The sequence below is a fragment of the Ovis aries genome, chromosome 6, assembly GCF_016772045.2.
Source record: "Ovis aries strain OAR_USU_Benz2616 breed Rambouillet chromosome 6, ARS-UI_Ramb_v3.0, whole genome shotgun sequence".
NCBI classification, from domain to species: domain Eukaryota; kingdom Metazoa; phylum Chordata; class Mammalia; order Artiodactyla; family Bovidae; genus Ovis; species Ovis aries.
In genome coordinates this window covers 118,043,047-118,069,986 of record NC_056059.1, presented here as the reverse complement: position 1 = coordinate 118,069,986, position 26,940 = coordinate 118,043,047, and the positions used below count along the sequence as shown (strand labels likewise).

The 26,940-nt window shown below is 63.9% G+C and overlaps 3 protein-coding genes across 9 annotated transcripts; 2 read left to right on the top strand and 1 right to left on the bottom strand.

Moving 5' to 3' along the window:
• The first annotated feature begins 281 nt into the window (after positions 1-281).
• IDUA (alpha-L-iduronidase) lies at positions 282-14,262 on the top strand. Of its 3 annotated transcripts, none has more exons than XR_009601194.1 (14): positions 282-491; positions 1,192-1,332; positions 10,751-10,836; positions 10,985-11,092; positions 11,367-11,462; positions 11,553-11,755; positions 11,844-12,023; positions 12,111-12,327; positions 12,625-12,837; positions 12,928-13,049; positions 13,144-13,269; positions 13,350-13,430; positions 13,774-13,874; positions 13,998-14,109. XR_009601194.1 is itself a non-coding variant. In XM_042251779.2 (14 exons), the coding sequence occupies exons 1-14, from the start codon at positions 337-339 to the stop codon at positions 14,102-14,104; spliced, it is 1,932 nt and encodes a 643-aa protein (XP_042107713.1). In that variant the 5' UTR covers positions 282-336; the 3' UTR covers positions 14,105-14,262. The 3 variants fall into 3 exon arrangements, 2 of the variants coding, with proteins under 2 accessions (XP_042107713.1, XP_060273697.1); XM_042251779.2 differs by having other exon boundaries at positions 13,350-13,426; positions 13,998-14,262; XM_060417714.1 differs by lacking the exons at positions 12,928-13,049; positions 13,144-13,269 and having other exon boundaries at positions 13,998-14,262.
• SLC26A1 (solute carrier family 26 member 1) lies at positions 1,028-8,814 on the bottom strand. Of its 2 annotated transcripts, none has more exons than XM_042251778.1 (3): positions 8,160-8,814; positions 3,967-4,584; positions 1,028-3,568 (listed from the first exon to the last, which is right to left on the bottom strand). In XM_042251778.1, exons 2-3 carry the CDS (start codon positions 4,555-4,557, stop codon positions 2,039-2,041), a joined length of 2,121 nt encoding a protein of 706 aa, XP_042107712.1. In that variant the 5' UTR covers positions 4,558-4,584; positions 8,160-8,814; the 3' UTR covers positions 1,028-2,038. The 2 variants fall into 2 exon arrangements, with proteins under 2 accessions (XP_042107712.1, XP_042107711.1); XM_042251777.1 differs by lacking the exon at positions 8,160-8,814 and adding an exon at positions 5,444-5,597.
• Positions 14,263-16,358: 2,096 nt separating the features above from the next.
• Positions 16,359-19,976, top strand: LOC132660031 (nascent polypeptide-associated complex subunit alpha, muscle-specific form-like). Of its 4 annotated transcripts, XM_060417716.1 has the most exons (4): positions 16,359-16,631; positions 16,805-17,096; positions 18,658-18,772; positions 19,750-19,976. In XM_060417716.1, the coding sequence occupies exons 1-4, from the start codon at positions 16,372-16,374 to the stop codon at positions 19,830-19,832; spliced, it is 750 nt and encodes a 249-aa protein (XP_060273699.1). In that variant the 5' UTR covers positions 16,359-16,371; the 3' UTR covers positions 19,833-19,976. The 4 variants fall into 4 exon arrangements, 3 of the variants coding, with proteins under 3 accessions (XP_060273699.1, XP_060273700.1, XP_060273698.1); XM_060417717.1 differs by lacking the exon at positions 18,658-18,772; XM_060417715.1 differs by having other exon boundaries at positions 18,658-19,976.
• The last annotated feature ends 6,964 nt before the right edge of the window (positions 19,977-26,940 follow it).

Genomic DNA, 26,940 nt, shown 5'->3' with positions numbered 1-26,940 from the left:
CGCGGGAGCAGGGCACAGCCCTCGGCTAGAGACGCGCTCCAGCTTCCGAGCTGCGGGCGCCCGGAAGCCCGGCCAGCGGCCCCACGCCCACCGCCCGGGACCGTCCCCACCGGACCCTCCCGGCCGCGCTCCGGCCCCGCCCCGGCCACCACGCCCGCCCCCGAGCTGACCCCGCCTGCCCGGGTCCCGCCGAGATCCCTCCCCGCGCCTGCGGTCACGTGGCGCGCGACCCGGAGGCGGAACCGGGCGGCGGGGCGTGGACCTCGGCTCTCTCGGAGCGCAGAGCGCCGGGGGCGTCTGCAGGGATTGGGGTGCGCCCGCGCCCGCGCCCCCGCCATGCGTCCCCCGCGCCCCTCCGCCGCGCTGCTCGCCGTTCTGGGCGCGCTTTGGGCGGCGGCGCTCGCGGCCGCCGAGGCCCCGCACCTGGTGCGCGTGGACGCGGCCCGCGCGCTGCGGCCCCTGCGGCCCTTCTGGAGGAGCACCGGCTTCTGGTGAGCTCCGCGCGGGGACACCGAGGTCTCGGCGGCCCAACCAGCCAGCGCCTGCCCGCCGCGCGCTCCTCCCCGACCCGGGCCTCCGGGGCCCCTTGTCGCAGCTGGAGCGGGCGCCCCGAGTGAGGGGGGCCGCGGCTCCCTCCTTCCTTTCGGAACGGCCCTCAGGGTGGGGCGCTCCTCTCTGTTTGCTGGCCCTGTGCCACGCTTCCACCGCTGCAGCCGCGGTTTTCCAGCTGAGCAGCTGCCCCTGCCGTCAGGGGCTGGGTCCCAGGGGTGCCTGGTCACCCCCAGGAGTCTGAAGAGCCTGGTGGCCGCCCAGGACACCCCAGGCTGCAGGAGGGGCTGTGGCCTAGAACCGTCTCAAGGGGGCAACCTCAGCGTCTCCCACGACCCTGCAGTGGGACCCGTTCCCGTGACTGGTGCCCCTAGTGGCCTCTGTCAGGCTTGGAGCTGACGGTCGGGCAGGGCTTAGGTGGGGATATGGCTTCCCCGGGAGCGCTTGACCCCCATAAACCTGAGGCTTCACCCAGTCCTGGCGTTAGGGACTGATTTATTATGTCAGGGGCAGTAAAATTAATGGGCAGAAAGGCACACCCCATCCCTCCCCTGGGTTTGCAGGTGGGGTGTGTGCGGAGGCTGTTCCACAAGCCCCTCCCCTGGGGACTGATGGCTCCACTCCCCCCTCTTTTGTCCCCAGTCCCCCGCTGCCGCACGGCCAGGCCGACCGGTATGACCTCAGCTGGGATCAGCAGCTCAACCTGGCCTACGTGGGCGCGGTTCCTCATGGCGGCATTGAGCAGGTTCGGACCCACTGGCTGCTGGACCTCATCACGGCCAGGTGGGTGACGGAGGGGCTGGGCTGCTGGGCAGAGCTCCTGGGGGCGGTACGGGCAAGACTGAGAGGAGGTGGCGTCTGGGCTGGAGGACAGTGCGGCATGCGCCCTGGTCAGGGCTCAGTGAGGGGGTGTTGCGCCCGGGAGCCACTGCCCTTCTGCTTCTCGGCAAAGACCGCATGGGGCAGGGACAGTGCAGGGCCCCCTCCCAGCAGCCCCTGCCTCGGGCACAGCAGGCGTCCTGCTGACGGCCACCCTGGAGGCACGGCTGGACCCCACAGCGGCGAGTGGGCACACTTGCTCTGCTCAGGCTGTGCAGGGTTGCCCCGTCAGGCCCAGGCTGCAGGCATGTTGGTCCCGCTGCCTTTGGCCCTGCGAGGCCCAGCGGGGCTGAGGTACACGCTGTGAGAGACACTTGGGTGTGTGCAGCGTGGGGTTTCCTAGACACAGAGACCCTCACGTCCTGGCCAGAGCAGCCAGCTCTCACCGGGGGGTGGGGGCTGGCGGCTCAAGGGACCGATGTCCTTTTGGCACCTCGAACGCCAGGTGACTGCCTCAGGGTCCTCCAAGCGAGACAGGATGCCAAGTGTCAGACTGGCCCCAGGGACCGTGGGCGCACAGCGCCGTGCCTGGCGTGACGCCGGGGCGGTGTCTGTCTCGGGGCGCCGTGACGGGCATGGGCGTGGGGGCTGGCCGTGGGCGCTGGCTCCGCTAGAGGATGGAGTTGGCGGCTGCCAGCTCTTGGTGGCGGGTGTGGGCCGCCTGCACGGCACAGTGCACGCTGGGGAACAGCTGCCCGTCCTCAGCCGCGTCCCCCTGGTCCTCCCCAAGGAAGCCGCCTCTCCTCAGTGTGTCCGTTACCGAGGGGTTGCAGCAGGCCAGAAGCAGGCTGATGCCCAAGGCCCCATAGTCTCGATGCAGCTCCTGCAGTGTGGCCAGGCCGGCCACGTCCAGGAACAGCAGCGGGGCACAGTCGATGACCACCGCGTGGAAGCGGGCCGCCGCGGGCACCAGCGAGGCTGCGCCGCTCCCGGAGCCCGGGTCCCTGCCCCCCGCGGGGCCTCCCGCGCCGGCCCCCAGCCCGGGGCCCCCCTCCTTCCTCCTGGCGACCGCGCAGCCCGCGTCCAGCCCCGTGAGGCTGTACAGCGACTGCAGGAAGAAGTCTTTGTTGGCGTAATGGAGCGGCCCCGTGAAGCGGAACACCTGCACGCCCGGCTCAGGGGCCAGGCCCTCAAACTCCGCCGGGTCCCCGAAGAAGCTGGAGCCCCCGGCGCGGGCGAGCAGGGCAGCGCGCGGGCGGCGGGTGCGGCCGGCCAGGCTGAGCAGCGAAAGCAGGGCGCCGGCCAGGAGCCCGGCCTCGGTGCTGACCAGCACGCAGGTGGCGGCCGTGGCCACCCAGACCAGCGCGTCGGCGGGGCTGAGCCGCCACAGGCGGGGGACGTCCCGCACCTTGCGCAGGGCCCCGCGCAGGCTGACCACGATGACGCAGGCCAGCACACTCCGCTGCAGGTCCCGGAACAGCGGCGCCAGAACCAGGAGCACCAGCAGCACCACGGCGGCGCTGACCACGCTGGACAGCTGCGTGCGGCAGCCTGTCGCCGTCTTCACCAGGCTCTTGGCCAGCGCGGCGCTCGTGGCGAAGCAGTGGAAGAAGGCGGGCAGCACGTTGCAGCAGCCCACGGCCAGGAGCTCCTGGTTGGCGCGCACGGTGTAGCCGTGGCTGCGGGCGAACATCTCCGCCAGCGAGATGGAGAAAGCGGAGCCCACGAGGGCCAGGGAGGCGGCGTCCAGCGCCACCCGCCACATCAGCCCTGCGTCTGGCACCCGTGGGGCCACGAAGCCGGTGGGGATGTCACCCGCCACGCTAGAGCCGAAGCGCCCGTGGAACTGCCCGAAGTGGGACACGAGCGTGGCCACCACGATCACCAGCAGCTCGGCGGGCAGCGGCACCCTCAGGCGGTGCCGGAAACGGTCCGAGAGCTCCTTGGCGGCCAGCAGCACGGCCAGGCACACAGCGCTGGTGAGCACATCGCACAGGTTGGCCTGCCCGGCACTGCGCAGCAGGCTCAGCCACGTGCTGACCACCAGGCCCGGCCCCTGGTGCCGCGGGACCCGCACGCCCAGCAGGTGCCGGAGCTGGGAGGTCAGGATGGTCACCGAGGCCCCCATGGCAAAGCCGTCCAGCAGCGGCTGCGAGAGGTAGGCGGACACGAAGCCCATCCCGAGGATGCCCATGAGAACCTGTGGACAAGCCGCAGCTGCAGGCGGACAGCCCCACCCCGCCCTCACACTGCCTGTCTCCCTGGGGCCCACACGAGGCGGCCCAGCAGACGCTGGAGCGCACGCCATGTCCACAGGGCGCAGCACAGCCTCACAGATGGGGACTCCAGGAGTCGGAAGGCACGCCACCCCCCTCCCAGGAGAGCTGAGGGCAGGGACTGGGGTGGCCTTTGGGAAGAGGTAGGTGCCCGGGTCCGGGGAGGCCTCAGGAAGGCAGGTGGGCCCCAGGGTCCCACTTGGGACAGGAAGCCAGGGAGGACTTGGGGCCAGGTGGGGCAGTGGGGCATGCCTGGGCCCGGGGCCACGGCCCCCGGCCACCCGGACAGGCTCCCCGTGGGGGCGCAGGTACAGCCCCTCACCTGGTAAACCCCGGCCACCAGCGTGAGGGCGGTGGCCACGCGGATGGCGTAGCAGTCCCGCGCACAGTCCTGCAGCCCGAGTGCCAGCACGGCTGCCGAGCTGTTGAGGCTGCTGTGGTTGGTCCCGGGCCCTGGGCCATCCTGGACGGGGTCGAAGCCAGCCAGCAGGAGTTCGCGGTCCACCACCTGGCCCACCATGAGGGAGAGCAGGCTGAAGATGCCCACGGAGACGTGGCGTGAGGTGCCCATGACGAAGTAGATGAGGTTCGCAAAGAAGGCCGTGTAGAGGCTGTAGGCGGGCTGCAGCCCGGCCAGCAGCGAGTAGGCGATGGCCTGCGGCACCAGGATGATGCCGACGACCAGCCCGGACATGACGTCGCCCGCCAGTGCTTCCCGGGGCCGGTACTGGCGGAGCCAGCAGATCGCGGGGAACAGGGCCTGCAGCTGCGCCCAGGCGCCCTGCACGCTGCAGGCACAGCTCCGCCGCAGCCCAGCCTTCAGGGCCTCGCCCAGGCCCGGGGACGGCGGGGGGCGCCGTCGGACCAGCAACAGCCGCCCGCCCCGCTCCATGTACTCGGGGGACGCTTCCATCGTGGGGCAGCGGTCCCCCCGGAGAACCTGCAAAGCGGGCGGAGGTGGGTGTCACCATTGGGGCAGCCAAGCTGTCAGGGTCAGGGGGCCTCGTGGGAGGCAGACGCACCCACGCCAGTGGCCGCCCCACCCGCCCTCCGGACACCTGGCCTGGGGCAACAGGAAGAGCCTCGCAGAGGCCGGAGCCCCGAGCCCACGCTGCAGCAGCGCCGGCCGTGGCCACTCCTGGGGCAGACTCCTGCACAGGCGGTGCAGCTGGGGGGGAGGTGGGGCGCCGCGCCTGCCACCCGCCGGGGGGTCCTGGACGCAGGCCCCCTTTCCCAGCATGAGTTAATGCAGCTGGGTTCTGGCTCAGACCCCATGGGCACCGTGGGAAGCGCGTGCCAACCGTTCTCCGGTCCAGAGGGCAGCCTGCCGCTCGGGCCCGGCCCGGCCTGCCGCCTGCTCAGCGAGCACCAGGGCACTGCTCCCAGCTGTCCTGAGGGCCCTCCGGCCTGCCGCTCTTGACGTCCCCCTCGTGACCGTCTCTGCCCGCCCAGAGCCTGGTTACCCCAGCAGGTGCACACAGGGCTGGGGCCTGGGGCCTGGGGCCTGGGGCCTGGGGGCTGGGGCCTGGGGCCTGGGGCGGCCCTGTGTGCGGAGGACGGGTGCGGTACGGCCCTTCGTGAGGCGGGCGTGGCCCCTGGCGGCTCTGTCGGGGTCCCCTGAGCTCAGCCAGGATTCTGGGGTCCAGGGGCGTCGGTTGAGGACTGTTTGAACGCCTGGGAGTCCATAGAAGAAACCTCGGGGTCTGGCCTTGTTGCTCTGCAGATGGGGCGCTGACCTCTGCTGTGGCCAGGTGGTCCAGAGCCCCGCTGTCCTGCAGCGGGCCCCGGGGGACTCTCACCTGAGGGACCCCTCCCGGGCTCAGCGTGTAGATCAGGCCTGGCGCGTCTGTCCCAGGGACCCTCCGGCTCAGTCTGCAGGTGGGGCGTGCCTCGGTGGGCTCAGGCCAGGCTGGCCTGCGCTGGCCAGCGGGCAGTGGTCTGTGCTCAGCATCTGACTGCCCAGCTTGCTGGGCTTGCAGTTAAATCATTTACTCCAGAGATTGCTGAGTCACAGCTTTCCCCAAGATGAGCGTTACCTGAGCGGCTAATCCGGGGAGTTATTCTGTACTCAGAGGCTCAGAGAATGACAATTGTGTGGGCCTTTCATAAGCTTCCAGCCTCCCAGGAGCCAGGCTCCAGGTGTGGACAGGGCAGCTGGGGTGGGGGCGGGGAGCAGCCAGAGGGTGAGCCCTCAGCTCGGGGGCAAGTCCACAGCTTCCAGGACCTGGAATGTGGGCAAGGGTGGGGGTCTGCGGGAAGGACGCGCCCCCCCCCCCGCCCCCAGCGCCATCCCTGGACATCCTGTCTTCCAGGAGGTGGGTCTGGTCCATGCCGAAGCTGGCTGGGCCCCAGGCAGACACGGGCTGGCTTCTGCTCTGGGTCTGTGTGGAGGGCAGGCCTGAGGACTCTAGGGTTGCCGGTATGGAGATCCAGTAACCAGCTGGGCGTGTCCTTCCTGCTGGGGGCGGTGGGGGCCTTGGGGGCCTTGGGGGCCTTGGTTCTGCCCTCTGGAGCCCAACCCGCTGGCTCCCAGCCAGGTGCCGACCCTGTGTTGAGGGCGGGTGCCTGGCCTCACCACACCTCCGTCCGCTCCTCCAGGGTGGTGGGCCCTCCCTCTTGGGGCCAGTGGGAAGGTAAGCAGTCGCTTTAGAGAACCGCCCTCGTGTCCCACACACAGTGAACTGAGCGGGCTGCTGCTCTAAAGGGTACTCAGGACCTCAGTTCTCCCACCTTGAAAAGGAACAGGTGGGTGTCTGAGGGGCAGCGTGGCAAGAAGAGCCCGTCTCCTGGGCCGTGAGTGTCCTCCACCCTGGGCGCCGGGCCAGGGTCGCTGTGACGAGGCTGCAAGGCAGAGCTGGCCTGGGCCTGCTGTCCCCCGAGGCCCCTGGTGATGGGGGGCGGGCGGAGGTCTCTCCAGGTTCCTAACACACTCGGCCTCACTCTGGGACCTTCCCCCAGAGCCCCCTGAAAGGTGTGTCCTGTTCTCAAGTCCACAGCCTGGCTGGGGAAGACCAGAGCCCCATTTGGGGGCCACAATGGGGGTGGAACCCCAGGATGGGCGGGGGAGCACCCGAGAGTGGGAGGTCTCCCCGCACCTGCAGCAGCAGGCTGTGTGGTCAGCGCCCAGGCCCCGCCGCTCAGCTCCAGTCAGATTCCCCGCCCTTGAGGACTCCACCAGAGCCTGGGCCACCCCAGCGTGCCGCCCCCACCCCTCAGCGGGCCCCCCCTGCTGCCCAGAGTCCTGCCCAGGGCCCACTTGACCCTAGCAGGGAGCTGTTTGCCCAAGGATGTGGTTTATTTACAGGAGCCACTGGCCCGCGAGCAGGCAGGATGAGTCACGGCTGCCCAGGGGCAGATAAGAGTCCTCTCCGGGCTGGAGCGTGCACCCTCCGGGTCACAGCGCTTATCTTCCAACCCGGCTACCAGCAGGGCGGGAACTGCCACGTGGGCAGAGGTGGAGCTGGGGGCCTCAGCCTGGGGAAGGGGTGCTCTGCCCACCCTGGGAGTCTCTGTGGGTGGGGGCAAGGCCCAGGCTGTGCACACGGGGGTTCCTGAGTGTGTGGAGTGGTGGTGGTGGGATGTGATGGGCTAGGGAGCTGGTGCGGGGAGGGGAGCCTGGAGGTGGGAGGGCATTCTGGGGACTGGCGGGTGGAGAAGCCCCGGGAGGGCTGTCTGGGGGCTGGCCTGGCTGCCGAGGTGGTGGGGTTGGGCCTTCTACTCCCCCAGCCCCTGCGTCTAAGCAAGTGAGGAGATACAGCTGAGGAGGCTTCACTCCTGTCCTTGGTAGAACCAGCAGGACCCCCGGGGGCCTGAGCCGTGCTGTCTGCCCTCTGTGCTTTGAGGCCCCTGTTCTTCACTGTGGTCTGAGTGGGAACACAGGCACGGCCTTGGGGCCCGGGGCCTTGCTGGCTGAAGCCCACTGCAGACTTTTCTGCGTGGGCAGGAGACAGCAGGGCCCTGGCGCGCAGCTGGACCGCAGAGGGCACGGGGGGACGGCCCACCGTTTGCCTCCTCCAGTCCTGTGCTCACGGTCGTTTAATACTGGTCCTTAAATCACCGTCTCCATAGCTGAGTTCACGTATTTGGAAAGGAGCTTTGTGTCCCCACGGCACGTGAGAAGAGCCAGCCCATCCTCGTCTCCAGGGCGCAGCTCGCGGTTCGTCTCCCCACTGCCCAGTCGCAGCCCTGGCCGGGCGGCGCTTCCCGGCCTCCGCGCTGGGCGCTCCCAGCCCCGCCCCGCGCACTCGCCCACGCCGGCCGCGCGCGTCCCACCCGCACCGAGCAGGGGCGGCCCGGGCTCCCGCCGCGTGCATTTCCACACATGGTCTGCCGGTCGCCCCCCTCACGAGTGCGCCCCCACTCCGCACCGCCCCCAAGCCGAGCAGCGCGGCTCCAGCCTGCGCCCCCGCCTGCCCGCGCATCCCTTCCCGCACCAGCCGGGGAGCACCCCGACCGGGCGTCCCTACTCTTCCACGAGCGGGGTCTGGGCCCCGCCCCGCGGACGCGAGCACTCACCTGGGCGCCGCCCGCCGGGTCCTCGCGGCGCACGCGCTCGGGCAGAGGGGCGGGGGTGGGCTCGGCGCCGCCCGGCTGGCCGCCTGCGCGGTGAATGAAGCCGCTGTGCAGCCGCCGCTGTGCGCCCGCCGCGGCCCGGCCCCCTTGCAGGAACGGAAGGCGACCCCGCCTGTGCCTCCCACCCAGGATTGGCCCCCGCGGGGCAGCAGGGTGGAGAGGAGCTGGGGCGACTGCGTCGGTGACCCCGGCCCCTGCAGGGGATCGCTGGGCTGGGCCGCGCACTGCAGCGCTGGCTCAGCCCTCTCGCTGGCTTTGATCGCTCCCATTCCTTCCCCAGTCGGGGCTGAGACGGATGGAGACCTGGGCATCAACAGTGGGGCCCAAGGGCCGCCCCTCCGGGACTCTGTGCCCGGGATCCCCCCAGTGTTGGGTCTTCTGGTCCCGGAGGAGCAAGTGTCCCGACCCCCAGGGCATTTCCGGGGGCCGACGCCGGACGGGTCAGCGGACCTCTCAGGAGGTCCGCTCGGAGTGACGGGCTGGCATCGGCCCTGCGGCCGGGCCGGGGCTCCCCTAGCGGCACCCTGCTGGCCCGGGACCAGAGCGCGGGAACAGCATTTACCCGAGGCCTTCCTCGCTCGCGGGATCCGCAGAGAGAGCCTGGCACCTGCTCCTCAGCGTCACCCACCCCCACCTGCGGGACTTTGGAACCTGCCCCCTGCCGCGCATTTAATTTTTACCCTATCGCTTAAGGTTTTTTCCGTTTGCTGCTGATTGTGACCTTTGGAGGGGGGGAGGGGCGGATCCCCGCTGCGCAGCACGTGCCCTGGGGCTGACCCCCCCCCCGAGGCGGGAAGACCGGGCCCGACCGCAGCCGGAGGCACTTGGGTGCGTGGTGGCTCGGCCTCGACTCTGTGTAGAGAAGAGTGGGGGGCCGGAGGCCCGGGAGGAGGGTGCTGACTTGCCCAAGCGCTCGCTCTCCGTCCGGGGCTCAGCGCTGGTCAGCCCAGACCGGGGTGAGACAGAACAGAGCAGGTCAGGGCCGGATTCCCCCGGACTTCACCCTCTGCCCTCCGCCGCCGCCGCCGCGCGCGGGAGGGAGCCGCTGGGGGCGCAGCTGCAACTCCGGCTCCGATCTGGACCCGGTGGGCCTCACACCCTCTCTGCTCTGCTCCGCCCGCCCCGCACGCCTCCGCGCGACCACCGGGCACCGGCTCCCTTTGCCAGCCCCCGAGCCGAGTTCCCCTCGGATGCTCACCTCCGCGCCACACCAGCACGCCAAGGCCCATCTTACTCAGCTTCCCCCTGCCTGCCCCTGCCCGCTGCAGCCGCCCCCGACCCAGGGCCTCAAGCGAAGCCCCTCAGTCAGTGCGAGCTGCCCCTCCTCCACATCCATCCGCTCAGCTCCACACCACCACTCAGAACTGTGGTTTTGGGGCGATTATGTCAGTGTGGGTTCGAAAATGGTAACAAATGTCCCACTCTGGGAGTTGACTGTGGGGCGGGGGCTGTGCCTGTCGGGTGGCAGAGGTAACTGGGAAAGCCTCCACTTCCCTCTCATTTTGCTGTGAGGCCGAAGTGCGCTAAAAAATTAAGCCTCAAAAACATGAAGGCATAAAAAGGGTTCATATTGCTTCTCAGAGTGGGAAGAGACAAGGGTGCGGTCCATGGTGCCTCTCAGAACGGGGAGGGTGCAGGGGTACTGTCCATGGTGCCAAAAGTGTGGGGAGGGGGCAGGTGTACTGTCCACGGTGCCCGGCAGAGGGGCATGGGGCTCGGGTGCTGTGGCCAGGTCGTCTCTCAGAATGGGGAAAGGGCAGAGGTGCTGTGTCCACAGTACGTCTCCAAGTAGAAGTGGGCAATGGTACTGTCCATGGTACCTCTCACAGTGGGAGGGGCAGGGGTACTGTGTCTGCAGTACTTCACAGTGGGAAGGGTGGGGTACTGTGTCCACAGTACTTCTCACAGTGGGAGGGGTGGAGATACTGTGTCCACAGTACCTCTCACAGTGGATGGGGTGGGGGAGAGTGGGAGGGGTGGAGTACTGTGTCCACAGTACCTCACAGTGGGAAGGGTGGGGTTACTATGTCCACAGTACCTCTCACCGTGGGAGGGGTGGGGGAGAGTGGGCGGGGTGGGGTACTGTGTCCACAGTACCTCTCATTGCGGGAGGGCACAGGGGTCCTGTGGAGCCAGATCCAGGCCCCTGGCCCCAGGAGGTGCAGGATCTGGCAGGGCAGCGTCCTGCCAGGCCCACCACACAGCCTCCCTCTTCGCTGTGAGCCGTCTTGCTCTCCCCGCCTCCATCCTGTGGCACCTTTTCCAAAAGGCCTGCCTGCCCCTCCTGCTCTGAGCCCCAGGCTGTTCTGAGCCCCTGAAGGCTTGAGAGTGAGCTTCCAGTGCAGACACGCTCGCGCATGCTAGGCTGTGAGTGACTGCTAGGCTCACAGTTATCTTCTCAGAGGAGGAAGGCCACTTGTGTCTGGAGCCTAGTCCTGCAGGGCGCCGTGCTGGTTCCCGAGCTGCTTGAGTGGTGGCTGTGGTCTCAGCCCCCGGCCCACCTCCCCACCCTGACACTGAGCATCGTTCCACAGGGGCCTATTCGGGCAGGGCCTGCGCTACAACTTCACCCACTTGGATCGGTACCTGGACCTTCTCAGGGAGAACCAGCTCGTCCCAGGTAAGCTGCCACATCGCCCTGGTGCCGCTGGCCTCCCCATCTCTCCTTGGCCTGGTTCTTCTGGGTCCTCCTGGCTGCGCACTTGGGGCTGCCTCTGCCTGCCTGCGCCAGGCAGGTGAGCTGTGGGATGCCACCCTCATTGCTGCAGGCTTCGAGCTGATGGGCAGCCCCTCTGGACGCTTCACCAACTTTGAGGACAAGCAGCAGGTGTTTGAGTGGAGGAACCTGGTCGCTCTCCTCGCCAGGAGATACATCGGTGGGCGGGGCTCGTGCCCTGCGGGGGCGGGGTGGGCACTCTTGTGCAGGCTGCCCTCTGTCCCACCCCCCACCTGGTTTTCTCATGAAGTCACCAAGCCAGGGCCTCCTGATGAGCAAGGGGCTGGGCAGGGGGGGCCAGCTCCCGGGCACCCAGACCCTCCCATCACATCCAAACCTCCCAGCCGTGGTTGCCCCCCCCCCAGAGGGCTCCATGAGCTGGTGACACCACCCCAGAGGAAAGGCCCTCTTGCCACAGCGAGGACCTTCTGCAGGTAGGTATGGCCTCGAGCACGTTTCCAAGTGGAATTTTGAGACGTGGAACGAGCCAGACCACCACGACTTTGACAACGTGTCCATGACCTTGCAAGGTGGGTGGGCTTGGGGTCCTATGGATCTGGGAGGGGTTGGCAGCGGGCCCCTCTGGCCCCGGGTGTGGACTCTGTGTCCTTCCCGCCCAGGCTTCTTGAACTACTACGACGCCTGCTCTGAGGGTCTGCGAGCAGCCAGCCCAGCTCTGCGCCTGGGCGGCCCTGGAGACGCCTTCCACGCGCCGCCCCACTCGCCGCTCTGCTGGGGCCTCCTGGGGCACTGTAACAACGGCAGCAACTTCTTCACCGGGGAGGTGGGCGTGCGGCTGGACTACATCGCGCTGCACAAGAAGGTAGGCTGGGGACCTCGCGCTTCCACCCCTGCTCCACACCCGCGGCCCCTCGGCGGCCCTCCCGAGGTGCTCAGGCGGCTGCTCGCAGGGCGCGGGCAGCTCCATCTCCATCCTAGAGCAGGAGGCGGTGGTCGTGCAGCAAATCCAGCGGCTCTTCCCCAAGTTTGCTGACACCCCCATTTACAACGACGAGGCTGACCCGCTGGTGGGCTGGTCCCTGCCGCAGCCCTGGAGGGCCGACGTGACTTACGCGGCCATGGTCGTGAAGGTGGGCCCGCCCCCGGGAGTCCCGGGTGGGAGGGTGGACGCCCCACCGGCGCGGTCCCAGCCGCCCCGACGTCCCCGACGTCCGCAGGTTGTCGCGCAGCACCAGAACCTGCTGCTGGCGAACGCCAGCTCGGCCGTCCGCTACGCGCTGCTAAGCAACGACAACGCCTTCCTGAGCTACCATCCGCACCAGTTCTCCCAGCGCACGCTCACCGCGCGCTTCCAGGTCAACGACACGCGCCCGCCGCACGTGCAGCTGCTGCGCAAGCCCGTGCTCGCCGCCATGGCGCTGCTGGCGCTGCTGGGTGAGCGGCGGGCCGCCCCGCGCCGCCTGCTGCGGGGGCCGGGCCGCGCCGCGCCTCGGCTGGACGGGGATGCCTCTCTAGGCCAGGGGTAGCCTGTGCAAAGGCCCGAGGGCCGGCGGGCCCTGCCGCGGAGCGGGGAGCTCTTCTCTCGCCCCTCCCCGCTCTGTTCCTGGCTCACGGGGCCAAGGAGGTTGTGACGTGGCCAGGGACCTCCCGCGGAGGGCGAGTGGTGGGAAGCTCGGCCGGGAGGGCAGAGCGGCCGGGACCCCGGTGTTGACCGCCCCTGCGTGCCTGCAGACGGCGAGCAACTCTGGGCCGAGGTGTCTCGGGGCGGCGCGGTGCTGGACAGCAACCACACGGTGGGCGTCCTGGCCAGCGCCCACCGCCCCACTGGCCCGGCCGACGCCTGGCGCGCCACGGTGCTGGTCTACGGGAGCGATGACACCCGCGCCCACGCCAACCGCACGGTCCCCTTGATTCTCAGCCTGCACGGGGTGCCCCCGGGCCCCGGTGAGTAGGGGTCGGGGGGAGGGGACCCCGGCCCTGGGGCGGGCGGGGCCTGGAGGAGGCGAGGCACGGCCCCAGCATCTGGCTCCGCAGAGGTCGTCTTTGTCCAGCTCTACGTGGACAACTGGCTCTGCAACCCCTACGGCGAGTGGCGGCGCCTGGGCAGGCCGGTGTTCCCCTCCGCAGCGCAGTTCCGGCGCATGCGCGCGGCCGAGGTCCGCGGGGAGGGGGAGGGGGAGGGGGAGGGGGAGGGGCGGGCGGGGCGCCTCCTGAGGTCCCAGGATCCCGAGCACCCGACTCTGTCCCCAGGACCCTGCGGCCGTGAAACCGCGCTCCTTCCCCAGCAGCGGCCGCCTGACGCTGCGCCCTCGGCTCGCTCTGCCCTCGCTGCTGCTGGTGCACGTGTGCGCGCGCCCCGAGGAGCCCCCGGGCCAGGCAAGCCGCCGCTCCCCCCGCCCCGCCGCTCCGCGCGCCCGGGGCGCCCGCCCTGCCAACTCTGCGCTTCGCTCCCCCAGGTGACTCGGCTCCGTGCTCTGCCCCTAGCCCGCGGGCAGCTGCTTTTGGTCTGGTCGGACGAGCGTGTGGGCTCCAAGTGCGTGAGTGCGGCCAGCGCCCCTACCCCTGTCCTCCACCCCGCCTCAGCCCCCAAGTCCTCCCTGCTGCAGGGCCCAGCGCCCCTCTGACCGCCCCGGCAGGATGTGTCCGCGTCCCTCCGCTGTTGGCGCCAATGCCCATGGCTCTGCCCCTGTCTGATGTAGGGTGGGGGCGCCTTCAGGGGATCTTTGCCCGTGATGCTTGTGGTCCAGCTCTCTCCTTCCAGCCGGGGTGGCCCTCGTCGCTGCAGGGGGAGTGTTCGCGGCCTGGGAGGGGGAGGGAAGGGCTCTGGGCCTGCCCTTTCTGCAGCCCCTCTGGACCCCAGCCTTGGTCTGACCTCCCCAGGTGCCTATGGACCTATGAGATCCAGTTCTGCCCAGAGGGGGGAGTGTTCGCTCCCATCAGCAGGAAGCCTTCGACTTTTAACCTGTTCGTGTTCAGCCCAGGTGTGCCCGCCACCTCAGCACAGTCCCTGGGAGGAGTAGGGTGGTCCAGGACCTCTTGACACCTGGAGTTTGGGGGGAAAGGGGGTTCAGGCTTCAGACAAGCACTTGCCTCTGTGTCCACAGACACAGCTGTGATCTCCGGCTCCTATCGGGTTTGTGCCGTGGACTATTGGGCCCGACCAGGCCCCTTCTCCAGCCCCGTGCGGTACCTGGAGGCCCCTGCTTCTTGAGGGCCTCTGCTGCCCAGCGACTGGGCCTGTGCTGACCGTGAGCCTTGGCGGCCGGGAGCCAGGCTGGGCCCAACTGCCAGCAGCCTGCCAGCCAGTCCTCCCCTCTGTTGGTCTCCTCCCGCCCCTCACTCACCCCCTTAAAGTGCCTTATGACTCACGGTCTCGGGGACAGCCTTCATGGTGGGCACTGGGGACGCGCGGCCCGGCTGGAGCGCGGCCATGCCCGCCAGCCCACCCGAGGCCCCTGCCCGCCCATGGGAGCCCGGATTCCTCTCGGCTGGGATGCAGACAAGTGTTGAGCTGGAGTGCCCACCCTGCCTGTCTGGGGTCTCTGGTATCACCGCTGGCTGCAGCGGGCCCATTGTGTCCCCGGAGGGCAGGACCTGAGGCTCTGCCCGTAGGGGGTGGCCTGGGAGTCCCAGGGGAGCCCAGAGGAGTCCCGCTTCCTGAGGCCCAGCCAGACTGCCCCCTGCGCCCCCCGGGCAGGGGTTTCCAGGCTGCCTGGGCCAGACTGTCTAGCGGAGAGAGAGGCTGACAGTCCACTCCGTGGCCGTCTGGGCTGCTCATCCAGCCCCAGGAGGAAACAGATGGCATGTCCAGATGAGGACACCCTAGGGGCTGTGGACGGACGTGTGGGCAGAGGGCAGGGAAGCCACAGGGGTGGTGCGGAACACTGGGGCTCCTCCCCACCCCACCTGCATCCCAGGACAGATGGAGCCCGCAGAGCAAGGTGTGGAGAGGCCCCCAGTGAGGAGAGGAGTGCACCCAGCAGAAGTGGGCCTGCCCCCCCCCCACCCGCCGCCGCCTGCTGCCCTCCCAGAGCCGCCTGCGCTCGGGCAGGGGGGCTGCAGGCCTGGCTGAGCGGGTGGGAGGCAAGGCCTGGTCGTCCCCCGACCCTCCCTGAACCTGCTGCCCTGTCGACGTGGAGCACACGGGCATGCCGGCCCACCAGCACCTTGTCCTGGGCAAGGGTGTTGGTTCGGCCATTTTCCACGTGAACCCCAAGATCAGCGCCCGTCCCCCTGCCTCAGGGCTTGGTGCCCAGGGCCCCGCTGTCACCAGCCACCTCTTCTGAGGCCCCCACTCCAAACAGCACTCACATTCCGAGGCCCTGGGGGTAGGGCGTCAGCGTCTGACCTGCGGGAGGCAGCTTGCCTGCACCAAGCCCTGGTCCTCTTCTCTGTGGCGGGGACACCTCGCCCCGGCGTTAAAGCAGCCTCTTCCCCACTTCCTGGCTCGGTGGCCTGAGCACCCAGACAGTCAGGGGCCACCTCAGCTCTCAGCATCCTGGGAGGGGTACCGGGTTCCTTCCTCAGACACCGTGCACCCCACCTACCCTCCAGGGAGCAGAGATCACCCCCTGCCCATCCTTCCAGGCCCAGAACAATGGCCCAGGCTCCTCAGCCTCCAGTTGGGAGCCCACTGCCGCCTCGCTGCTGGGGAGAGGGCACCTCCTTGGGAGACAGTTGTGGCTTCGCAGCCATCCGCGGGGATTCGGCCCTGGCCCCTGAGTCCCATCGGGACGGTCAAGCCCTGGCTGTCTCCAGGGGCAAGTCACCATCTCCCCTTGGACCGTGGCTGGCGTGCCGTCAGACAGCCCCCACGCTGTGGGCGTGTCCTCGCTCTCCGACCGTGTTTCGGTCCTTGCTAGCTCGGGGCTGAGAGTTCGGGAAGGCCACGTCCTCGGCCCCTGCACATCCCCCATCGTCCCTGCTGGCACGGCCGCTGCGCGTGTGTGCCGTGGAATGGCCCCAGGACGGCAAGAGGCTGCCCTGTCTGGCGGCAGGGGTCCCTCCCTGGACCCGTGCGGCCTTCCTGCAGGACGCAGAGCTCTCTGCCCCCCTCCCCAGGCGTTTGTCCCCAGGTGTCTCATCTTCGTCATCCTGAGTCTGGCCCGCTGGCTGCCCTGCTGGACGTGGCCTGCTGGAGCCAGACGTGCACCTCGGTCCTGCACGTGCGGAGGTGCTGGTGGGTGTGTGCCCTCGGACTACCCTCCAGGGCCGCTGGAGGCTCCCAGAGCGGGCCCACGTGGCGGGGGAGCCTCCGGGTCACACATCCCGCTTCCAGACGCACGGGGCCCAGGCTCTGGACACGTGCTGCGGGCGCTGGCTTCTCACTGGCCTTGGGGTCGTGCTCCTCCGTAAGTGTGGCTGGAGCCGCCCCAGAGCGGCTTCTCGAGAGCAGAGTCGGTCCCGACCGCTGAGGCGGCGGCTGTGTTCCAGGGTGCCGGGCCCTGGACCAGAGCACTTGCCGGGGGCTGGCCTCAGATGCTCCTGCCAGCCGGGCCCTTGCGGGCCATCACCCACGGGCACAGGCCTGTGTCGCCCCTGGCTGGCACACCGTGGCCCACGGGAGGGGTCAGAACAGCGTGTGTAGGTGCAGTGTCTGCTGCCCCCACCCTGAGCCCCAGCAAGCGCTGGGCTCCCAGAAGTGGTCCTAGAGGAGGAGAGCACCCCCACTTACAGAGAACACCCCAGCAGGCCAGTACCCCGCCTTCACGGACACCCCAACACAGGCAGAACCCCACCTCCACAGGACACCCCCACACTCCCAGTACCCACCTTCACGGACACCCCAACACAGGCAGAACCCCACCTCCACAGGACACCCCAACATTCCCAGTACCCCACCTCCACAGGACACCCCCGCACTGCCAGTACCCCACCTCCACAGGACACCCCAACATTCCCAGTACCCCACCTCCACAGGACACCCCCACACTCCCAGTACCCCACCTCCACAGGACACCCCAACATTCCCAGTACCCCACCTCCACAGGACACCCCCACACTCCCAGTACCCCACCTCCACAGGACACCCCCGCACTGCCAGTACCCCACCTCCACAGGACACCCCCGCACTGCCAGTACCCACCTTCTCGGACACCCCGGCACGGCCAGCCCTCGGACTGCAAACTCCCCTGGAGTCGCCTGGACTCTCCCGGCTCACCTCCACCCGCTGCGGGAGGACAGGCCTCACCCAGGCCTCCAGGGTGCGTATCGCTGCTCTGCCTTCCTGATGGGCATACTGTCCTCGAGGTCCCTGGGCTGAATGAATGAAGACGCTGGGAGGAGTGGTGCCAGCAGGTGAGCTCTGATGCTGAGCTACCATGCTGGCCACCCAAGGGCTTTGCTGGTCTCGTCCAGGAGGGTAGGGAAGCAAGCACTTGCCAGGCGGCAGCATGTCGGTGCCAGGGGCTGCGGTTCCGTCCAGTAAAGGTGCCGCGTCCAGGTGTCAGCCGATGGGTGTTGCCACGGGTGACGCTGATCGTCGGTCACCCACACCAGTCTGGCAAGTGGCACGGAGACCAGAGGAGGCCCTCAGTCACATTCCCCCGGTTTCCAGCGTGGGACCCAGTCTCTGTTCCCCATGCGGCCCTCAGTCGCATCCCCCGGTTTCCAACGTGGGACCTAGTCTCTGTCCCCCACGCGGCCCTCAGTCGCATCCCCCGGTTTCCAATGTGGGACCTAGTCTCTGTCCCCCACATGGCGGGCAGGTCTGGGGGCTTCCACAGCACGTCCCCTCCTCCAGCCAGGGGGCCGTGGGGGCACTGCTGCTGGCTGTGGACAGCCCAGCCTGTGTTCTAGGAAGATGGGGACGCCCACAGGAGGGGCTGCCCATGGGCTCAGAGATTCAGGCCAGAGCCCTGTCTGACCAGCACTGGTGGTTTTCAGGAGTGTGGCTTTGCCTCAGGTCAGAGCCGTCGTCCAGGAGCCCCCAGGATGTCCGAGGGTTCCCCTCCAATGGGTGGTCACTAGTTGCCTTGGGTGCCCCTCCCACAGCTGGGGGCGCAGGCTCCTGACTGCACGGGCACCCAGCCTTCCCTCCATCAAGGCTCTGGGTCCTGGACGTGAGCCCAGCCTCGCATGACAGGCGGTTTCAGAGCCCTGCCCACAGACCTACAGCCTCCTACTGCCTGTGCCTCAAGCAGCACCCCAGAAGGTGCCCGTGTGTCTCTTTGCTCAGGGCTCTGCGTGTAATCAGCCTTCTCACCTTTGCCAAGGGCCCCAGGAGCCCACGGCCTCACACGCTCACATGTGTGAGTCATCTGGGGGCTTGGCAAACACGGTGTGACTCTGGTCTGCCTGGGATGGGGCCCCAGACTACATTTCCAACCACCTTGGGTGCTCTTGGTCCTGAGGGGCAGGAGTCCCCAGAGGGTCCCCTGCAGAGGTGGGCACTACCGCCCCCCCAGGCAGGAAAGAGGAAGAATGGGCTGCCCACGGACCTGCGACCTCAGACCCCAGCCTTAGGCGCCTGCCAGGTGTGCTACCAGATGCCCAGGGGTGACCTGGGCCCAGCACAGGAAGGGGGGCAGTGGGCCCCCTGGGAGCAGGGGGGGCCCTTCTTGGGGCCTCTGGGGGATGAGGGGCTATAGGGGAGGCAGCCTGGTGCCCTCGCCCATGATCCCGAGAGGGCCCTGGGCCACGTGGGCAGTGGGCCACATGGATAGGGTCCAGCCCCTCGCTGTGATGGGACCTCCCCAGGATGAGAGTCCTGAGCACAGCGGCTGGGGTTCACGTGCCTGCCCTCGCCTACACGTTACCATGCAGGAAACCAGCTGTCTCCTGGGCACCAGGGCAGAATGCCCCTGCAGGCTGCTGGTCAAGGGGCCCCACCTGGGTCGGCACAGGATGCTGGGAGCAGCCCCACCCTGCCCACGGCAAAGTGAGTGGCGGGCACCCCTGCTGCAAGACGAGGCCGTGGGTGCCAGCACTGACCCAGCCCTCGCCCTCAGACCGCCAAATGGCAGGCTGGTGATGGTGGCTGGCCAGGCTTCCCCACCAGGGAGGCTGCTCCACCCGACAGAGCTGGCGGGACGGGCTCGCGTGGCCAGTGTCCTGCTCTGACTTTGGGGGTTCAGGTGCCCATCTGCAGGAGTGGGGCCCAGTCTTGGCAGGGGCGCTGGTCAGCCCAGCTGGCCGGGCTCGCTTCGCCTGCAGTCCTGCCCAGCGGCCATGTCCAGAAACTCCAGTCCCGTCCTACAACCGCCCGCTGGGAAGCAGGCCCGGGTAATGTCCACACCCCGTGAGCTCCTGTGGGGCAGCTCACCCTCTGGGGGACTTTAGGTCAAGGCTTCAACCAGGGGCCACCCTTCCAAGCTCGTGCCTGTGGTGTGTGTCTGAGTCACTAGCGACACACCGGTGTCCCCCAGGACAGAGGGTCCCTCCCACGAGGGTCCCAGTGCAGGGGCAAGAGCGGCCAGCCTGTGCACGGGGGCTCCAGTGAGGGTCTCAGGAGAGAAGGTAAAGCCAAAATGAGGTCTTTGGAGCCTTACAGAGTCTAGCCGATGCCACCCCGTTCGGGCGTGGTGCTCACTCCGCAGCTGCAGTCAGAGGGGCCACGCGTGTTGACTCCTGTGGCTTCAGCCGCCCCCCAGGGCCCTCCACGGAGGGCTCTAGTCTGTCTAGCAGGTCAATCTTTTTTTTTCTTTAAAAAAAAAAAAACAAACCTTTATTATGGTAAAGTTGACACTATTTAAAGCATCTGATTTGATAACTTTTGACCTATGTCCTTGACACCATGACCACAATCTGGACACTGGATGTTTCCCGCACCCCCGGGGTCGTCTCAGGCCCCCTCCCAGCACCACACGGGCAGCCCCAACATCTGCTTCACTCACTGTGGACCCCGCCTCTTTCTAGAAGGTGGCACAGACGCCACTGCATGGCACCCACACCTTGTCCACCAGCACGACTGCCTCGAGACACCTGCGAGGTTGTGTTGACAGATGGTTCATGTTGGATTGCTGACCACGTCTCTCCTCGTATGGATGGAGAATGGTTGGCCCTGTGGCCCGTTGATGGGCATTTGGGTGGTTCCCAATTTGGGGGCATTACCAATAAAGCTGCTGTGAATATTTGCATGCGAATCTTTGTGTGGACATTATTAATGCGTCCTTTCCTGTCGGGTAAATACCTGTGCGTGGGAAGCAGGCCTGTCCATGGTCCTCAGGCCCTCCGTCCATCCGTCCGTCCATCCATCCATCCCTCCGTCCATCCATCCATCCATCCATCCGTCCCTCCATCCATCCCTCCATCCATCCCTCCATCCCTCCATCCATCCATCCATCCCTCCATCCATCCGTCCATCCGTCCATCCATCTGTCCATCCCTCCATCCATCCATCCATCCATCCCTCCATCCATCCCTCCATCCATCCCTCCATCCATCCGTCCGTCCGTCCATCCGTCCATCCATCCGTCCATCCCTCCACCCGTCCCTCCGTCCGTCCATCCGTCCGTCCGTCCGTCCGTCCATCCATCCGTCCATCCCTCCGTCCATCCATCCGTCCATCCCTCCACCCGTCCCTCCGTCCGTCCATCCCTCCCTCCATCCATCCATCCGTCCATCCATCCATCCCCAGGCCCTTGAATCTATTCCTCACTTCCACTGCATAAGCATAAGGGATTTGATTTGGGTCATACCTGAATGGTCTAGCGGTTTTCCCTTCTTTCTTCAGTTTAAGTCTGAATTTGGCAATAAGGAGTTCATGATCTGAGCCACAGTCAGCTCCCGGTCTTGTTTTTGTTGACTGTATAGAGCTTCTCCATCTCTGGCTGCAAAGAATATAATCAGTCTGATTTCGGTGTTGACCATCTGGTGACGTCCATGTGTAGAGTCTTCTCTTGCGTTGTTGGAAGAGGGTGTTTGCTATGACCAGTGCGTTCTCTTGGCAAAACTCTATTAGTCTTTGCCCTGCTTCATTCCGCATTCCAAGGCCAAGTTTGCCTGTTACTCCAGGTGTTTCTTGACTTCCTACTTTTGCATTCCAGTCCCCTATAATGAAAAGGACATCTTTTTGGGTGTTAGTTCTAGAAGGTCTTATAGGTCTTCACAGAACCATTCAACTTCAGCTTCTTCAGTGTTACTGGTTGGGGCATAGACTTGGATTACTGTGATATCGAATGGTTTCCCTTGGAACCGAACAGAGATCATTCTGTCATTTTTGAGATTGCATCTGAGTACTGCATTTCGGACTCTTTTGTTGACCATGATGGCTACTCCATTTCTTCTGAGGGATTCCTGCCTGCAGTAGTAGATGTAATGGTCATCTGAGTTAAATTCACCCATTCCAGTCCATTTTAGTTCACTGATTCCTAGAATGTTGATGTTCACTCTTGCCATCTCCTGTTTGACCACTTCCAATTTGCCTTGATTCATGGACCTGACATTCCAGGTTCCGATGCAATATTGCTCTTTACAGCATCGGACCTTGCTTCTGTCACCAGTCACATCCACAGCTGGGTGCTGTTTTCACTTTTGCTCCCTTCCTTCATTCTTTCTGGAGTTATTTCTCCACTGGTCTCCAGGAGCATATCAGGCACCTACCGACGTGGGGAGTGCCTCTTTCAATGTCCTATCTTTTTGCCTTTTCATACTGTTCATGGGGTTCTCGAGGCAAGAATACTGAAGTGGTTTGCCATTCCCTTCTCCAGTGGACCATGTTTTGTCAGACCTCTCCATGACCCGTCTATCTTGGGTGGCCCTACACGCATAGCTTAGCTTCATTGCGTTAGACAAGCTGTGGGCCTTGTGATTGGATTGGTTAGTTTTCTGTGATTGTGGTTTCAGTCTGTCTGCCGTCTGATGCTCTCTCTCAACGTCTACCATCTTAGCGAGGTTTCTCTTACCTTGGACCTGGGGTAAAAAGTAATGAAAAAAAAATTTTTTTTAATGCAAAAAAGCAAAACGGCTGCCTGAGGAGGCCCTACAAATAGCTGTGAAAAGAAAAGAGAAAAGCAAAGGAGAAAAGGGAAGATATACCCATTTGAATGCAGAATTCCAAAGAATAGCAAGGAGAGATAAGAAAGCCTTCCTAAGTGATCTGTGCAAAGAAATAAAGGAAAATTATAGAATGGGAAAGACTAGAGATCTCTTCAAGAAAATTAGAGATACCAAGGGAACACTTCATGCAAAGATGGGCTCGATAAAGGACAGAAATGGTATGGACCTAACAGAAGCAGAAGATGTTAAGAAGAGGGGGCGAGAATACACAGAAGAACTGTACAAAAAGGATCTTCATGACCCAGATAACCACGATGGTGTGATCACTCACCTAGAACCAGACATCCTGGAATGTGAAGTCAAGTGGGCCTTAAGAAGCATCACTACGAACAAAGCGAGTGGAGGTGATGGAATCCCACCTGAGCTATTTCAAATCCTAAAAGATGATGCTGTGGAAGTGCTACACTCAATATGCCAGAAAATTTGGAAAACTCAGCAGTGACTACAGGACTGGAAAAGGTCAGTTTTCATTCCAGTCCCAAAGAAAGACAATGCCAAAGAATGCTCAAACTACCGCACAATCGCACTCATCTCACACGCTAGTAAAGTAATGCTCCAAATTCTCCAAGCCAGGCTTCAGCAATACGTGAACCATGAACTTCCTGATGTTCAAGCTGGTTTGAGAAAAGGCAGAGGAACCAGAGATCAAATTGCCAACATCCACTGGATCATGGAAAAAGCAAGAGAGTTCCAGAAAAACATCTATTTCTGCTTTATTGACTGTGCCAAAGCCTTTGACTGTGTGGATCACAATAAACTGTGGAAAATTCTGAGAGAGATGGGAATACCAGACCATCTGACCTACCTCTTGAGAAATCTGTATGCAGGTCAGGAAGCAACAATTAGAACTGGGCATAGGACAACAGACTGGTTCCAAATCGGGAAAGGAGTGCGTCAAGGCTGTATATTGTCACCCTGCTTATTTAACTTCTATGCAGAGTACATCATGAGTAACCCTGGGCTGGATGAAGCACAAGCTGGAATCAAGATTGCCAGGAGAAATATCAATAACCTCAGATATGCAGATGACACCACCCTTATGGCAGAAAGTGAAGAACTAAAGAGCCTCTTGATGAGGAAAGAGGAAAGAGGAGAGTGAAAACTTTGGCTTAAAGCTCAACATTCAGAAAACTAAGATCATGGCATCTGGTCCCATCACTTCATGGTTAATAGATGGGGAAACAGTGGCTGACTTTATTTTGGGGGGCTCCAAAATCGGTCCAGATGGTGACTGCAGCCATGAAATTAAAAGACACTTACTCCTTGGAAGGAAAGTTATGACCAACCTAGACAGCATATTAAAAAGCAGAGACATTACTTTGCCAACAAAGGTCTGTCTAGTCAAGGCTATGGTTTTTCTAGTAGTCACGTATGGATGTGAGAGTTGGACTGTAAAGAAAGCTGAGTCCTGAAGAATTGATGCTTTTGAACTGTGATGTTGGAGAAGACTCTTGAGAGTCCCTTGGACTGCAAGGAGATCCAACCAGTCCATCCTAAAGGAGATCAGTCCTGGGTGTTCTTTGGAAGGACTGATGCTAAAGCTGAAAGTCCAATACTTTGGCCGCCTGATGAGAAGAACTGACTCATTTGAAAAGACCCTGATGCTGGGAAAGATTGAGGGCAGGAGGAGAAGGGAACGACAGAGGATGAGATGGCTGGGTGGCATCACCGACTCAATGGACATGATTTTGGGTGGACTGCGGGAGTTGGTGATGGACAGGGGGCCCTGGCATGCTGCGGTCCGTGGGGTCGCAGAGAGTAGGACACGGCTGAGCGACTGAGCTGACCTGGGGAGCGGGCCATACTACTGATGAGATGCGTGCTCGGCTCTTTAAAACCTTTCTGACCCAGCTGTGCGTGTGCGGCTCACTGCTCCAAGGCCAATGGAGCTGAGTACTGGGCTGTCTCACCACCTTGCTGTGTTCACCAGTACTGTTCATTTTGGTGACTTTTTTTTTTTTGTCGATTCCATAGATTTGTTCCCATAGATGATTGTGTCATTTACAGATCAAGACTTTACTTATTTCTTTCCAGTCTGAACTGACTTGACCCTCTAGCACGATGCTGAGTACCAGGGAGAGAGCAGACCCCAGGTCTGGCTCTGATGTAAGCGGGGAGCATCACTCTTTAACAGTCAAGCGTGATGGTAGCTGGAATGTTTCCGCAGATGCCTTTTGTCAGGTGGAGGAAGGCCTTGTCTTTGCCAGTTTGCTGAGAGGTTTTTTTTAACAACATCAGGACCAGGTGCTGGATTCTGTCCAGAGCTTTTTCTGCATCTATTGAGATAATCACGTTTTTGCTTTCTGTTGATACGGTATGTTACAGTGACTGATTTTCAAATGTTAAACCAACTTTCCATCCTTGGATAAATCCCGCCTGATCATCATGTATTGTCCTTTATATATATATATTGTTGGATTTGATTAACCAACATTTAAGGTGTTTTGCATTTGTGTTCATGCCCGATGGTGTTCTGTGGATTTCTGGATTCAGCATCATGGAATGAGTTGGGAGGTAGCCCCTCCTCTCCCTTTTTGGGAGTGTTTGCATAGAATGGGTGTTATTTCCTTCTTAAATGTTTTGTAGAATTTCTTGGTGAAGCCACGTGTGCCTGGTGTTTTCCTTGTGGGAAGGTTTCCCACTAAAAATTCAAATTATTTAATAAACATATTCAGATTTTCTACTTCTCCTAGAGTGAGCCAGGGTCTCCACTCTGGCTGCTGGAGGCAGGCACTGTTCCTGCCTGCAAGCTCCCAGCCTTCAGGGCGGCTCTTCCCCAGCCTCCGATGCTTCCTGTCCACTCCGGGGCTGATCCATCCTCAGCTGCAGCCTCCAGGCGACCCTCTGTGGGCCCCTGGGGCACTGTCCGCGCGGCTCTCTCCTCTCCAGGACTCTGCCCCGTGAAGGCCAGCCATCACGTTCTCCGGAACCTCTCTCCCACTGGGCTCTGTCTGGGCCCCCCTGCCTGCACTGGAAACCGTGGGGAGGCAGGGAGCGGAGAGCCATGAGCCAGCTCACAAGGGTGGCCGTCTCCTGCTGTCTGATCCCATCTTGGCTGCTGTCCCCAGCCAAGAGAGATCCAGGAGCTCACTCTCTTTCTCTCTCACACAAATATATATCTGATTTTTTAAAGAATTATTTCTTTTTGGCTGCACTGGGTCTTTGTTGAGTCCCACAGGCCTTCTCTAGCTGTGGCAAGCCGGCTTCTCCCTGTGGTGGCCCTCCTGCTGTGGAGCACGGGCTCCAGGCTTCAGCAGCTGTGGTGTGGGGGGTCAGCAGCTGCGGCTCGCAGGCCCTAGAGGGCTCAGTGGTTGCGGTGCCCGGGCTTAGCTGCTCCAGCCCGTGGAATCTTCCGGGACCAGAGATTGAACCCGAGTCCCCTGCATTGGCAGGCAAGTTGTCATCCATTGCACCACCGGCAGAGTATTCTGAATTTTTTAAGTTTAAATATTTTTTAACATGCAGAGAGCATGTAAGTCTGGTCCCTGTTGCTTCATGGGGAGCAGAAGCTGGTGTCAGGGCCCTCAGTTCCCTGGTGAGCACTTCCCATCCTCAGAGGTGATTCCTGGCCCCTACACCTGCTCCTGAGATGCCATTTCTCCAGGCTGTGGACCTTCCCCGTCTGCCCACCCTCACCTGTCCCAGCCTCTGGCACACAGCCAGGGCTCAGCTTGTCCGGGGGGAAAGGGGGTGGCAAGAAAGGCAGCAGATTTATACCTCCTGGGGCTCGCTGCATCCGGCAGGTGGGGGATGGAAACTCGCAGTCCCCAAGATCATTCGACGAGGTCGGACTGCAGGTGAGAGGACTGAGACCAGGAGCTTAGCTAATTGCCCAGATCTCAGTTTTAAAAGTGTTCATATTCCGGGGCTAGTCTCATGGAGGGGGAGCGGGGGCCGCTGATGGGAGAGCTCGGTGGAGGCGGCAGGCCGGTCTGGCGCCGCGTGGGGAGCGCCGCGCCTCTGGCGGAGAGGGAGGCCAAGGTCCGGGGTGGGGAGGGGACTCGGGCGACCTCGCGGCCCGCCGCGCCCCGAGCCTCCGCCAGGGGGCAGCGCCTCCCCGTGCAGAAGCCTCGCCCGGCCGGACCCTCGCCCGCACCAGCGGCCGCTCCCCCGGCGAGACCCCACTCCCCTCCGACCCGCCCACCTCATCCCCTCTCCGCACGGGGCCGCCTCGGCCACTTCCTGCTTCCGACACCCACCTCCCCACAGCTGCTGCAGGCAGCCGCCCACCTGTGTCAGCTCTGCTCGCCCGGTGACGTCTCCCCGCAAACCTGCCCCCGCGGCCCTGCGCGGCGCCCCCAGAGCCCACCTGCCCCCTTTGTCCCAGGGCTCCTGTCTGCGACCCACCTCAGGTAGGCGCTGAACGGCCGCTCCTGGCTTCCTGCCCACTGCTGCCGAGCCTGACTCCCAGTTCAGCTGTTTAGTCTCTCTCGGTCGCGTCCTCTCTCGGTCGTGTCCGAAGCTCTGTGAGCCCGTGGACTCCATGGACTGCAGCACGCCAGGCCTCCCTGTCCATCTCCAACTCCCGGAGTTGACCCAAACTCATATCCATTGAGTTGGTGATGCCATCCAACCATCTCATCCTGTCGTCCCCCTCTCCTCCCACCTTCAATCTTTCCCAGCATGAGGGCCTTTTCCAGTGAGTTAATTCTTCACATCAGGTGGCCAAAGTATTGGAGTTTCAACTTCAGCATCAGTCCTTCCAATGAATACTCAGGACTGATCTCCTTTAGGATGGACTGGTTGGATCTCCTTGCAGTCCAAGGGACTCTCAAGAGGTCTTCTCCAACACCACAGTTCAAAAGCATCAATTCTTCGGTGATCAGCTTTCTTTATGGCTCAACTCTCACATCCATACATGACCACTGGAAAAACCATAGCTTTGACTAGATGGGCCTTTGCAGGAGGGCTACTCGGGTCTGCGTCTGGGCCTCCACTCAGCGTGCAGGCAGGATGGTGAGCACCCAGCTCACCACCACCCACCCACGAGGTGGGCGCCCTACTGGCCCAGAAACAGCATTGAGGAACCGCCTATCGCTGGCTTGGAAG

What these genes read in the sequence shown, in the direction of transcription:
- LOC132660031 (XM_060417715.1), top strand. Translation starts at nt 16,372, where the DNA reads ATGCTCCTGCCAGCCGGGCCCTTGCGGGCCATCACCCACGGGCACAGG. An exon ending in CAACACAGGCAGAACCCCAC is followed by an intron (nt 16,632 to 16,804) that starts CTCCACAGGACA and finishes CCAGTACCCCAC; the next exon opens with CTCCACAGGACACCCCCACA. An exon ending in GCCTCACCCAGGCCTCCAGG is followed by an intron (nt 17,097 to 18,657) that starts GTGCGTATCGCT and finishes GTTACCATGCAG; the next exon opens with GAAACCAGCTGTCTCCTGGG.
- SLC26A1 (XM_042251778.1), bottom strand. Translation starts at nt 4,557, where the DNA reads ATGGAAGCGTCCCCCGAGTACATGGAGCGGGGCGGGCGGCTGTTGCTG. An exon ending in TGGTGGCCGGGGTTTACCAG is followed by an intron (nt 3,569 to 3,966) that starts GTGAGGGGCTGT and finishes GCTTGTCCACAG; the next exon opens with GTTCTCATGGGCATCCTCGG.
- IDUA (XM_042251779.2), top strand. Translation starts at nt 337, where the DNA reads ATGCGTCCCCCGCGCCCCTCCGCCGCGCTGCTCGCCGTTCTGGGCGCG. An exon ending in CGTGTCCATGACCTTGCAAG is followed by an intron (nt 11,463 to 11,552) that starts GTGGGTGGGCTT and finishes CTTCCCGCCCAG; the next exon opens with GCTTCTTGAACTACTACGAC. An exon ending in ACGCGGCCATGGTCGTGAAG is followed by an intron (nt 12,024 to 12,110) that starts GTGGGCCCGCCC and finishes CGACGTCCGCAG; the next exon opens with GTTGTCGCGCAGCACCAGAA.